Below are 13,356 nucleotides of genomic sequence, written 5' to 3'. Positions count from 1 at the left end.
GATCGTACTGAACCTTTTCTAAGGACATTTTCAAGTAAAAGTTGTTTGATTTTGATCATCTTAGACTGGCATCTATTTCTATATTAGCATTTTATAATTTATCTTTATTGGGTAGTTGGGGTGCCATCGCAAGATAAACTTAGTACCCACTCCAGTTGGTGAGCCGTATCGCCGTATATAATGGTCGAAACAACTCTGTTAATGAAAATTGCACTTAAGATAAATTAATTACTCATTTGATGCATGTAACGAACGACCGACCCAGCGCGTGTGAAACACAAGACAACAAAAAACGTGCCCAGTTAAAAAAAAAAACATTTTAGTAACGTGCAATATCCCCTATATGAGGTACTTTCTAGGCTCCGTTCCCCAAAGACAGTATCTCTCACTACCTACTCGATTATTTTTTTTAAATAGATCAACGTTTATGTATGTGGCCATAATCAGTAATCGGTAACACGATCAATCTTATTATTGATTGATTGAAGTATAGTGTGCGGTGGCTCTCATAATATTTTAGTGTATCAATATTTTAAATAATAAACTTTTTTATTATTATTTTATTATTATTATTATTTAATGAGCGTGTTAAGATAGGTAAGGATTAAGATAATAATATTATGCGTTTAAGATACTGATTTCTTAATTATGTGCAAATTAAAAAAAACTTTCAATCTCATCATATTACTTTAAAAAAACAGTTATGCACTTAATTTAGATACGAAGTCTGTTTTAAAAGTGTGTTTATACCACTATAGTTTATTGTTTCAAAATTTATGAAAAAATGTTTCAGGAACAATAATAATAATAATACATGCAATTTATAATTTGGATGATACCCGCAAAAAAAATTAAGGTCTAGAGTACCTCTATCTCGAAAATATAAATAAAAGATCGCTTTGGTGTAGACAGATTGCCCTTAGTTTTACAGCTAGTTACATAATATGTAATTTAATTTTGTTTGACGTTCAAAAAGCGCTAACTTTGTAAGTCAATTTTGAAAAATATTTTTGAATTTTTTGAACTTAGCACTTTCGAGGCAGAACGTGCGCAGACGATGTTCCGATCCGAAGTGTAAATATACTATTTTGAAAAGGCTACATTGAAGCAATTCATCTAATAAAGCAATATTGCTATTTGACATTTGTTTGCATTTAATATCATACGCGCAAATGTCAAATTTCAATAATGCTTTTTAGATGAATGATGGACTTTCGCCGTTCAACATGGAAATGCGGCCAGTTTAATGGGTAGCTTTGAGCCGGAAGCGGTCCGGGGTGGGCTTCTGGAATAGGTAGTTTTGGACGAAGCCAATTTTGGTTTTGTTTTTGTATTTTGACGAAGCTTGTGCGGATTTTATTATGTATGAATTGAATATGCTTTCCCTCATTTATTATTATTATTTTTTTATATGAATGTTGGTACTGACGAAGCCTGTGGTGGATTTACATTCTGTTTTTTTTTTATTATTATTGTTTCTAACAAATGAATTAAGTGCTTTCGCCATTTATATTGTTTTTGGGAAACATAGCCTGGAGAGTCCATCATTGAATCAATGTGGCCTTTTTGACCCATTAATCTCAATGTCCGTGAAAGTGTTAAAGCCACCTAACCACGTGCGTTTCCTTTATTCAACTATTTTGCTTATTCGAATTTTAAAAGAAAACTTCTCTGTCGGTCTATCTTTCCCTTTCTTTTGTTTAATCTTACCATTTTTCTCTAAATTTAAATGTCAGTTTCTTTAAAGATGGCCGTGGGGCTGTCGTTGTTGAAATGTATGTAGCGCGAAGTGGGTGATTCTGCGACGCTCTCTGCCTGTTCTGACTCTTCCATCTTGACGTGTTTCGGAGACGACTCCGAATGGTACTCTTGGCGGAAATTACCTGGTAAAAGAAATATAAGTTTGATTTAGTTTCCGACTACCGAAGCATAAGTAAGTAAGCGCTAAAAAGTATGAAACAAGGAAATATTTCTCTGAAATTCTTGCGAATAGTGATGATAGCCGTGAATGATGTTAAAAACTGGCTATTTCTCCCATCAGGTGTCGCTACTGTTGAGTGACAGTTCCCCATACTATTTGAGTGAACAAACACATTGTTTTGATTATATTTTACGCTATAACCTATTCCGCAGCGTTTAACTGCAAAATCATAGTGTTACATTTATTCCCTAAAGATCGGAAAGAAGAAAATTTAGAAAAGCTTATTTTCAATCAAAACTGCTTTTTTCCAACTGATAGCTTTTTCATAACTCGTTCTTCAAACGGGATACACTCAATGTTGCTCCACATTTTATAACAATTTATCACGAATTTTAGCTGGACAGAATTTAGGAACACTCATAACGTAAAATCATAACGCGTTTCTACTGCGCTGATACAAAGACCACATTGAAGCAATTTACCTAAAATGAAAATATTGCTATTTGACCTTTGTTGACATTCCGCGCTTACTGTTATATCCGCATACGTCAAATTGAAATATTGCTTTTTAGATTACTTGCTTTGATGCGAGTTAGACCCCCAGAAAATAACTTAGGGGTAGACAGGGATGTATAATATATACAACCACTCCTCGCTGTGTTGTTATATATTGGTTTAATATGTTTTTAATAATTAAAAAAAATATATAAAAAAGTGCAATTAGGTAAACAAGCATAATAAAACAGAACGTCATACTTACAAGCAAAGCAGCACATCTACATAGCCAGAACACAACTAAACATAACAAATACTATATTACATACAACACGCTCAAAACATTCTCGACTAATAAAAAAAATGTACAGGTCTAATCGCAAACAAATATTTACCTTTATTAATACCATGTTTTATGAGCAAATAAATAATTTTGAATTTTTTTTCAAGAAAAAAATACCCGAGTATATTCAATGTCTTTTAAAAATTCACGCATATAATAGCAAAAAAATTTTTTTTTGTTTTTTTTTTTGTAGTCTGTTTTTAACATTTTAACCCCGTCATCCCGTGACCACAGTACAACCGGGAAACAAATTAAGAAAGTAATTGTTTTTACCTTATTTAACACGCAATCACGTAGTGACCCGTAAATAATAATTTACTAAATATTTTTTGCCCATACTAGGAATTGATCGTAAAACGCAAAATAATTAGCCGTTCATTAATAAAAAAAAACACAAAAAAACGGAAACAAATTAAAAAAGAAAGAAATCAGTGCGGAACATTTATTAAAAATAATAACAAGCACCTCGTCACACTATGTGGATTAAACCTACTTTATGGTAGCACCAAAAATATATGACAAGTTTTATTTAAAAAAAAAAAACATATTTATCGACGGAAAGAACCGGTTTATGTAAAACATTTCTTTTAATTTAAATTTGGAAAAAAGTATTTATTTAAAAAAATAAAAGTATATATAATTATGTTATTCAGCTATATTTATTGATAATTACGTAATATTTCTTTAAATATTTTTAAAATTTTGACGGGTTGAAGGCGTCAAAATATATGTACTTTCGAAAGCTATCATATATTTCTGATGTACATTTTAAATACTTGTGCATTACGTTCTAAATGAGTTAAGAGCAATGTGCACTACAATAATTACGACCAGTCTTATTAATAAACATGATGACTACATCAAAACTTCCTATTTTTAATGATTTTTTTTTAAATATACTCCTTGCAAAATGTCGTAAATTCAAAAATGTTACATTGACTTTCAACAAGTCTATTCATGATAATTACGTTGAATAAATAATTCTGATTAATGTATAATGCATAATTATAAAGAAAAGGTGGAATAGGACAGCTTCTTTCGCCTAAGGTTGCCTGGAAGAAATTGCTGTTTAGCAATAAGGCCGCCTATCTGTAATTGGTATTTTTCTTGCGTGTTTTTGCAATAAAGCGTTTTTGTATTGAATAGATTTTATTGAAATTAGTAGATTGTTTCTGTGTCATTCTATAGTATATTATATATTTTGATATATAATTAAAATAAATTGAATTAAACATACGTTTGACATAGATTTGACTCATTATAATAAACATTTTGATAAATTACCTATATACATTTTATTTTTATGATCTAATAATTTTACGCAGTTTTACGTGGGTCCAATATTTGTATCAATTTTGGTTGAAAAAAATTTTTTTTTGATATTACGTTTTGATTTATTGATTATTAATTTCACGCAGAGAAAGAACGTTATTCGGTTACTTTTCAAATCTAAATAAGCCAACGTAAACACACGAATTATATTTAAGTAATTCACAAGTAATTCTATTTTTAAAATATTATTTATTATATTTTTTAAATTAAGATGCTGTCACCAAAGCACTAAGTCTTTATTACTATTAAAAAAGATAAAAGTATTTTGAAAATTTCTTTAAGATTGCACTTGAGGGTGTCTAGACTAGATATTATTTATTTTAACCATTTGGTATAATTTATATAAGAAATAAAAAAGCACAGCTTATTTTTTAACATGTCACCATTATTTTTTTATTTGATTTATTTGTATAGATTTCGAAATTATCGTTAACTTTTTGAAATGTAATGAAGAACAAAAATGTTAGTTACAAAATGTATCTAGGAATTTTCTAAATTAATCATTTATTTATTATTCTTTGCTAATAAAAGTTGCCACATTTTATTTTTGACGTATATAGGATAGGAACTAATACAAAATTATTTTTAAATGGTAACACTTTTTGTTAAATAATATTAGATCTACGTATTATGTATCTTTGCATTGAGCTTTAATATCTGCAAAATATCCGTGACAGCTGTGCTGACGACTAGTTAGAACCACATGAAAATCGGTCTAGTAATTTTATATTATTTTAATTTATTTTTAAGATCTTAATAATGTCGATTCCGACGTCAAAGTCAATGTATGTTTAGTTTGCCTTTGGCAGTACCCGTACACTTGCATTTTAATTTAATTTAAGTTTTAAAAATAGTACGGTCCTAAAAAAATAGTACCTGTAAATAGTGCATGTTTTTCACTTAAAATTGAAATTAGATTAGAATTTAGTTTTGACAACTCTAAAATAATATTGTCTTGAATTTTTGATACTTCAAAATAGTGCTGTCCTGTACTCATTCCTAGTGCAAGAATGAAACAGCGCTAGTTAAAACGGCCAAACTAAATTAAACCCAGTTCGCCTGAATCGACACTAAAATACGTAAGTTTAAGAATGTACAGGGACTTAGAATTCTAATAAAGTTTATTTAAAACTTATACCATTTTTAAGAACATTCGAAGACAACTTTTTAATAACTTCTACGTACTTAGTTTAATTAAAAAAAAATTGTTTCTTTTTTCAAATTATTTAGAGATTTTTTGTCCCCATTATGATTTATAATGCCCATGTTTGGATTGAAATCCAAGTCCGCAATGCAAAAAGGTTTTTTTTTATTTGCGCGCGTTAATTTAGTAGTATTTGCCCTCAAGCGGAACATTTGTCAACTTCATCACTTAAAATAAGTACCTACCTTATAAATATTATTCATTTAAGATTATAACACCATGCTTTGAAAACCTAAGTCCATGCAAAAATAAAAAATATATTTTGCAAATCGAAGTCAATATAATTGATGGTAAAAATACCATCACTTTGTTCTATTCACAATAATGGTTAAGACGCGTTATTACTAAAATAATACAATTATTATTATATTATTGAAATGCAATAAAATGGAAATAAAAAATATCAGATCATGTAGATAGCAACATCGAAGTCAAAAACATAATTTAAGCAGTCGTGTTTTAAAACGCGGGAAAAGTAAAAATATTTTATAAAGTTACATTCACACTTATTAGTAACGATCTATTTGTAATTGTATAAAAACAAATTAATATTGCATTTAATTACTTACGTATTTAATGAGAAAACAGACGAAATTCCAAAGCACATAACCTCATTGTAAACTGTTCGAAATCTTCGAAATACTCAAACTGGCAATCTTCTTACAGTTCGAAATTTAAACACGATAGGAATATTTAAATTATATTTAAATTTCGAAATGGATTCCTGCAGTAGTGGCCATCCTGCCTGGCTCTTAAGTACTACTTACTTTTATTTTTTTGTTACGTTGCGTGGTAATCGCCATTTTAAAAGCTTTTCAGTGTTGCCGCAGCTGTGAAAATTCGTTATAATAAATTCCATTTGAACTTAGTCGTTCACTCACTCAAAAAAACCGCAGCATATTTAAGATGGTAAATTGTGATGCCAGAAATAAATAATAACGTGAGATTCTTGAAGTGATTTTAAGCAAAGAGAACGACATACTTTTTACTCAATCATCGATTTGTACAATGCTTTTGAATTTCAGTTCTATATTTACAAAATTACTGATAAAAATTCCGGTGTTTTTACTTTCCCCGCATTCTTTCATCGCAAATTCATTAAAACTACATTGCGTCTTCGAAAAAAGAGTAGAAATGTGGTCCCTGTTTTTTTTATACTGGCAACACTAATGAATACCTAAACCAACTACGTAAACTAGATGACTAACGATAAAAATTATAAGGAATGTTGTCAGAGTTAAAAAAGTAAACCTAATTTCTACTCTTTTCAGCTAAATTACACTCTATCTTATTTGAAAAAAAAAAAAAGGTTGGAGATTTTTAGTCTATCTCAACAGAATTTCTAAAAAAAACTATTAAACACCCTTGTCGCTTTCAAAAACCAAAAATATTGACTTATTTCTTATTATAACTTTTTAAAAACTGTTTGAAATAAACGCAAACAAACAAGTAAAACTGTTATTTATGGTTTCTTTCCAACCATAGACTAAAATCCCGAACTTTTTTTGCATCAAAAGAGACAGAGTTTTTAAAACAAAACTACACTACATCTAAAGCTCAGGATGTGCATTTCAACCCAGCGCAATCACATTTCATTTTCCTCCGACAAAATCCGTAGCATTTTAGCGCAAGACAGCACAGACCACCTTTCTTACTAGACTCCGACTTACACGACTCCCTACTATTTAATCTTTCCAACGGATTTTTAACCGTACTTTGGTCATTTAGCAGCATGTCTAGTCTACTTTTCAGTTGCGTCGGGGAGACGCTTCGGTCGCGAGTGAGTTTAACGGTTTTTATGTCGATTTTCGGGCCTAACACGTCTATTATTTCGTTGGATAAGTCTTCAGAGCCGGTGGAAGCGGCTTCTACGTTAGGCGTGTGCGATTCTACGCTCTCAGGCGTATAAGGATCTAGACAGGGCCTCGCACACAACAGGGAAGTGTCTATATCATTGACAAAAATGCCGTCGTAGCTAGTATAGTCCGCGCTAGTGATCTCGACGTCGGGAATTCGTAGAATTTTCTCGTTTAAAGAGCCAGTTCGCGTTCTTTTGAGTCGGTAGTCGTCGGAGAGTCTGTCGGGGTGGCTGGAGGAGATCTGCCTGCGTATGTGTTTGTTGGCGTATAGGTCCGGGTCGGTGGGCAGCCGCGCCAGGCGGGGCAGGAGGGGGAGGGTGGAGGGCTGGCACAGCGTGCAGGGCAGCGCCGGGCACCACGCTACTGTACCTCGCTCGCTCTGCAGCTGCACGCGCAGGTAGATCGGCTGGGGGAGAAAGTTGACAGTTAGTTTTTTACATTGTTTTAAGTTTACGCGGTTATTATCATAATGAAAACACATAATAACGGATTCTTACCGCGTTTAAAGTAGGGATATACCCGTATATCAGTCATCCCGTGATCATGGCACTTGAAACAGCGTCGAAATATCGGGAGTCTCACATCCCTACTTTAAACGCGGTAAGAACCCGTTATTATGTGTTTTTAGTTAGTTTTTGTGTGTACAGGATGTTAGTCACACCGTATCGAATACTGGAGGAAATTATTCAGTTAATGATTCCGAGATGATATCAAATGGATTTTTTTTCTGTCGCAGAATACATGATCCTTTCAGTAATCGGTACGTTGTCACTTACATTTTTCTAATTAATTATATCATCATCATCATCCCATTAACGTCCACACTGCTGGGGCACGGGCCTTCCCTATGGATGGATAGGGAGATCGGGCCTTAAACCACCACGCGGGCCCAGTGCGGAATGGTAATTAATTATGTAAATTAATATAAATGCTAATATTTTTAACAACATAGATATTTTTTTGTTTTATCAACCTATAGTTCAAACAATTCTATAGTAATTTTGTCTTTTGTCTTCTTGTAAAATATATTGCCGCTTTCACGAGAATTGGTAGGTCGCCAATAGTCACGTCAAAAAAGCAAGTTTGTACTGTATTCATGTGTTATGTCTGATTGTCCTTTCCTCTTATCGTGTGGGTTGTGAGGTGGAATACCAGCCTCATCCCCCCGCCTAGCCTGTCTGCGAGCTTAGCACCGTAAGCACGCTACTCTTTCTCGCCTCGACATACGTCACCCGTCACTCTCACACAGTACTGCACAGAAAGAGACAGACGATCTCTGTCGCGGCGAGAAAGAGTCGCGTGCTTACGGTGCTAGGCCCGCTGGTTGTTGAAATGTAGTTCTGCGCAATCGCGGTATATATGTATGTACATATTATTATATATACCGGTACGGTGACACCACAAAAAAAATGTTTTCATATCGAGCTCCTCCGTGCTTCGGAAGGCACGTTAAGCCGTTGGTCCCGGCTGTAATAACCGTCAATCCGCACTGGGCCCGCGTTTTGGTTTAAGGCCCGATCTCTCTATCCATCCATAGGGAAGGCCCGTGCCCCAGCAGTGGGGACGTTAATGGGCTGATGATGATGAGTTGTCGTGGTGGCAGTGTACCTTGTGGTCCCCCATGCAGCTGGCGGCGCCCATGACGCCGTAGTCGGCCCGGCGCCGCGCAGGCGCGTCCACGAGGCGGCGCAGCTCGGCCGACACGCCGTCGCCGCCCGAGCCCTCCGACTGGTTGCGCACCAGCTTGCGCCGCGCCGGGGACCCGCCCTCCGACTCCGCCACCCTGGCGACCACGCAAATACGCTCACCAACTCTCACCAGACCATGGGACGATCACGAGCATTAATATGTATATGTCGTGGCCAGATCATAGAATTGACCATTTCATGAAATGATCGACCATTTCATGAAATGGTCGTATTTCATGAAATGGCCAACTTCAACTGACCATATCGTTTAAACGTCAGCGTTTAATGATATTTCCATCCACGTTTGGCCATATCATTAATGTAGGGTGTCCATGATAAGTGATGTAATAAAAACGCGAAATAAGGTAGGAAATAATGTATTACTCTAGTACAAAGTACAAAAATGTTTAAAATTCAAATAAAACTTAAAAAGTCATTTTCGATTAACGGAGTGTTGATGTAGTTGACATATATGCCGTAACTGCATCTCGCTTTGAAGTCGTCGTCATATTTTTTGACACTATTTCAGGTCATCATTCAGTATACTTTTCGTGTGTAAGATAAACATACTGGCGGCATAGGGGTGGCCCAAGGGCCACCCCCGCCGCACCCTAACCTACTGTTATGCCTTGTAAAAATTATAAAAAAAGGATTATGATAATTTAAATTATGACAAAAACATTTATGCGTTTTAATAGAATCCTGTTTCAAGTAGTTAATGCCATCTGCGGCAAATCTACAATAAATCACGTCAAAAAAAGAAACTTTACGGACAGTAGGATTCGCAGTTTTAATTTTCAATCATATTTTGAAATCCAATAATAGTCCATTGATTTACGTAGCGTGGTCACTCGACCTTCATTATTTGCCATATAACCTAAAAATAAAAATAAAGTTGCTGTCTATTGTTAATACGAGTTTTTCTTTTCACCTTAGTGTCAAAACATTGCTTCACTGCACTTTTATTTTGTATTTGCTCATTATTATTCGTATTATTCGCGTTCACAAAAGAATAATTATTGTCCGCCGCCATTATGCAAAACAAAAACAAAGCGACACCAGCGCCACTACCGGTGGATAATGTTACTATTTTACGATATGATCGCTAACGTTTGGCCATATCATGAAGTAATCATGCATTTAGTTGATCATATCGTTAAACGTTTTGTGTTCATTGATCTGGCCAAACCACATCATGATGTGGCCAACGAATGTTGTTCTATTTCATGAAATACGACCATTTCATGAAATGGTCGATCATTTCATGAAATGATCAATTCTATGATATGGCCACGATATATACACTTTGGTACCATGCAGCAGCGTAGCGTAGTGGGGACGGCAGGGGCGGCACTTTTTAGGGGGCGGCAAAATTTCACAATCTATAATCTATATAAAAATGAAACCCGTTTTCCGTTGTCACGACATAACATAAAAATGGCTTGACCAATTTGGCTGTTTTTTTTTTTTGTAGTTTACTAATAATCTGTACAAGGTTCTTATGGAAAAAAATATACATTAAATTGAAATATCTAAATAAACGGACGGCCAAATTGTCTACCGCCCCGGGCGGCCGACACCCACGCTACGCCGCTGGTACCACGTCACATTAACTTTTTTGACAAATTGAACTGTAAGTCTCACTAAATGTCAAATATGTTGGTGCGACAGAGTCCTAAAAGGGTACATTATATTGCTCATGACTGTATCGTTAAAACGACGCTAAAAGAGCTTTATTACCTAACCTTTAGGCAGATACGACCAGAGATAAAGAAAGGAAAAATTGAAAACGGAAGGGAAGACCTGTGACTCGTCGACTGTAGCCTGGAACCTGCCAGAGGGTAGCAGTAACCGTCAGTACTATTCAGTGGCGGAGAACAGGAGTCCTAGTACGACTTTGTAATAGACTACTCTGGGCTCCATCCCACTCGCGTCAGATAGAGTACTGCGGGGCGGAAGGCAAGCCCTAACAAACCACTGCCCTATTTTTCCCTAAAAAGCAGCATGGATCTGCATCGACAAGAGCGTGGCTCTTAATACTTTCAAGGACAGAACGTCTACGCACGTTCCGATTCCAAGGTGTCTTACTATCTATTATGAACCATCAATGACCCATGGTTTCTGTCAGTGAAAGGGTTAAATTAATGATGAGTTACCTGGCCTGTATCGCCTGCTGCACGGCGGTGGGGTCGGCGATGCTCTTGCGGCTGACTCCGATGCCCGGCACGGCCAGGGCGTCCAGCTCCGCCGCGCTGCTTTTCTTCTCCAATGTCTTGTTTGGACTCGACTGCAGAAGAGAAATAACATAACCTGCAATAATCTTTAAGTAACAAACAAAATAAAAAAACGCACCCCTGATGCCGGGCAGCAGCGGTATCAGTACTGGTTGGAGGCCGAGGAAATGGATTCTGGTAGGGCTCTAGCTAGAACATCACCGATTGAGAAATTGGTCGGTGTACTGCGGAACGGAAGGCGATTGGGGCAACCACCGTTCTACACGCCCTATCTATGGAGTAATGAAGGCGATTACTCCACCGACAAGAGCGCAGCTCTTAAATAAAGAGAGAGAGAACAAACAAAAACTCACGACTAGATCCCAATTGGGTTAGTCAGAGGCACTTCCATCGTAAGATGAATACCCACACCTCACCGAGCTTTCTGTTAGGCCAACGTGATTGGTGGTGATCCGTATCGCCGTCTATAATCTTCTTCTTATCGAGTGGGTTGTGCGATCGAATATCAACCTCATCAACCCTGGTGTCAGGGTTATTATTGAGCCGCCAAAGGCCCCTCATGAGTCATGTCAGGGGCCGTCTATAATGGTCGAGCCAGCTGTGTTAGTGAAAGTGCACTTAAGAAGAGAAATGTTACAATTGGGTGGTTTCTTTGTTTAAAGATTATGATATTCTGATTACTAAATAAAGACACATCTTAAAGGTGACAAAAACGTTTTATTTTTTCGATTTAACTTATTTATTTTATTAATAAAAAAAGTGCACATTTTGTCACGTTTTTCTATGATGTCACAGTTTGCTTTTTCATACAAATTCGAATCATCAAATGATTATCACGTGCTCAGCGGTGAAGGAAACCATCGTGAGGAAACCCAAATTCCCGAGAAATGCATTTTCGGAGGTATGTAACCTAACTTGTATTGGGCTGGTTTTCCCTTTGCGGGTTGGAAGGTCAGACAGGCAGTCGCTTCTGTCAAACACCGGACCTGTCAAATCCTCAGGTTAGGTAAACGGACCCTGTGAAATGCTAGGGGGATGAAGTATAGTTGACGACAGGTCGACATGGCAATCGGGGCATGAGGTGAGCCGCGGAGGCGGGGTCGCCCCGCACAGTCCCCGCGGCGTCTTAGTCTTAGTGTCGCACGAGTCCGACCGCGTTTATCGATTATAATCTCGCTCACATAATTTATTACTATTGTGTTTTAAAAATGGCTACGGTTGCATCTTCGTCGCGTGTTCAAGCAAAAAAAACAATAATTCACTCTCAAGCTCGAGAACTAGCTAGAAAAGTGTTAGAAAATTGTGACATTGATACAAGTGATGAAGATTCTTTAAGTTTTTGTACGGATACGTTAGATGATTCAGATGAATAAATATTAACTTAAATGAAAACGTGGTATTATTTTATTCACATTTTGTTACATACATAATAAAAATATATCGATATTGAAAACGTCACGTCACTAGAGAATTGCCATGTCGACCTGTCGTCTACAGTATGTAGTCGTTTGAGCCACGACGGGGGTCTTCTCGACTCAATAGTGACTCTGACACCAGGGTTGATGAGGTTGGTCATTGATCTCACAACCCACACAAGTGATTATAATGGCAACATGAGTACCTGATGGTTCTGCCTCGCCGGCGAGCCGGATCTGGCTGGGCTACTGTCTGATGATGACACTCGTCCACTGCTGTCCGTAGAGTCCGTTACCGATTTCCTGAAACATAATGGTGCTGATGTACGATAAGGTGCAAAAGTCCAATCAGTTTCTTGCAAAGTATAGGGTTGCCATCTCTAAAATTTGGTCCCCGAAAATTTCGGGATCTCACGGGATTGATTGAGTTAAACATAAAGTCGTAAATTGGATTCTTAATTTGAACTACTCTAAAACTGAGGAACTATTGAAATTCATTGCATAATCTACTTACTTGACCAATGCGTTATTTGCTTTTACATACAAATGTTAACCTAGCTTTGTTGCTAACGCAGTTGCCCTGTTATTTTTCACAAATCCTTATAATACATAATTGCACACGTACATGCGTTAGTGGAAGCTGCTTATAGCATAATAGCAGTTTCTGAACCCAAGACAACATTTAAGTCGTAGGGCTAACGCAAGCACTCACACAGTTAAACACAAACACACACACACACTAATATATACACATATACACAATTAACATACAAAATGCATGTTTATTTGTTCTTATTTAACCACAGTTTATTGTCAAATAAATTCAGTTTAACAATGGTCTGCCTAAACCGACGTTATAAAAGAT

General features: G+C 36.2%; 3 protein-coding genes across 10 annotated transcripts in view; 1 reads left to right on the top strand and 2 right to left on the bottom strand.

Moving 5' to 3' along the window:
- The window catches only part of LOC126376935 (uncharacterized), a 227,877-nt gene that overhangs the window by 105,819 nt on the left and 108,702 nt on the right, over window positions 1-13,356 (bottom strand). The window lies entirely within an intron of this gene.
- Window positions 1-13,356, top strand: part of LOC126377079 (alpha-sarcoglycan) — a 64,242-nt gene that overhangs the window by 16,202 nt on the left and 34,684 nt on the right. The gene's annotated exons all lie outside the window — the stretch shown is intronic.
- The window catches only part of LOC126377026 (inositol polyphosphate-5-phosphatase A), a 37,275-nt gene continuing 25,405 nt past the window's right edge, over window positions 1,487-13,356 (bottom strand). Inside the window, exons 9-13 of one of the 2 annotated variants that reach the window (XM_050024639.1) lie at window positions 12,698-12,794; window positions 10,999-11,129; window positions 8,763-8,937; window positions 7,524-7,560; window positions 1,487-1,883 (exon numbers count right to left, since the gene is read on the bottom strand). In XM_050024639.1, coding sequence (XP_049880596.1) covers window positions 1,726-1,883; window positions 7,524-7,560; window positions 8,763-8,937; window positions 10,999-11,129; window positions 12,698-12,794 — 598 coding nt within the window. In that variant the 3' untranslated portion in view covers window positions 1,487-1,725. Of the gene's footprint in view, window positions 1,884-3,187; window positions 7,561-8,762; window positions 8,938-10,998; window positions 11,130-12,697; window positions 12,795-13,356 lie in introns of those variants that run through there. The other variant, XM_050024638.1, reaches the window with a different exon arrangement.

Source organism: Pectinophora gossypiella, chromosome 22 (genome assembly GCF_024362695.1).
Source record: "Pectinophora gossypiella chromosome 22, ilPecGoss1.1, whole genome shotgun sequence".
Lineage (NCBI taxonomy): Eukaryota > Metazoa > Arthropoda > Insecta > Lepidoptera > Gelechiidae > Pectinophora > Pectinophora gossypiella.
The sequence above is the reverse complement of the archived record's forward strand: the minus strand, read 5'-3'. Positions and strand labels throughout refer to the sequence as shown.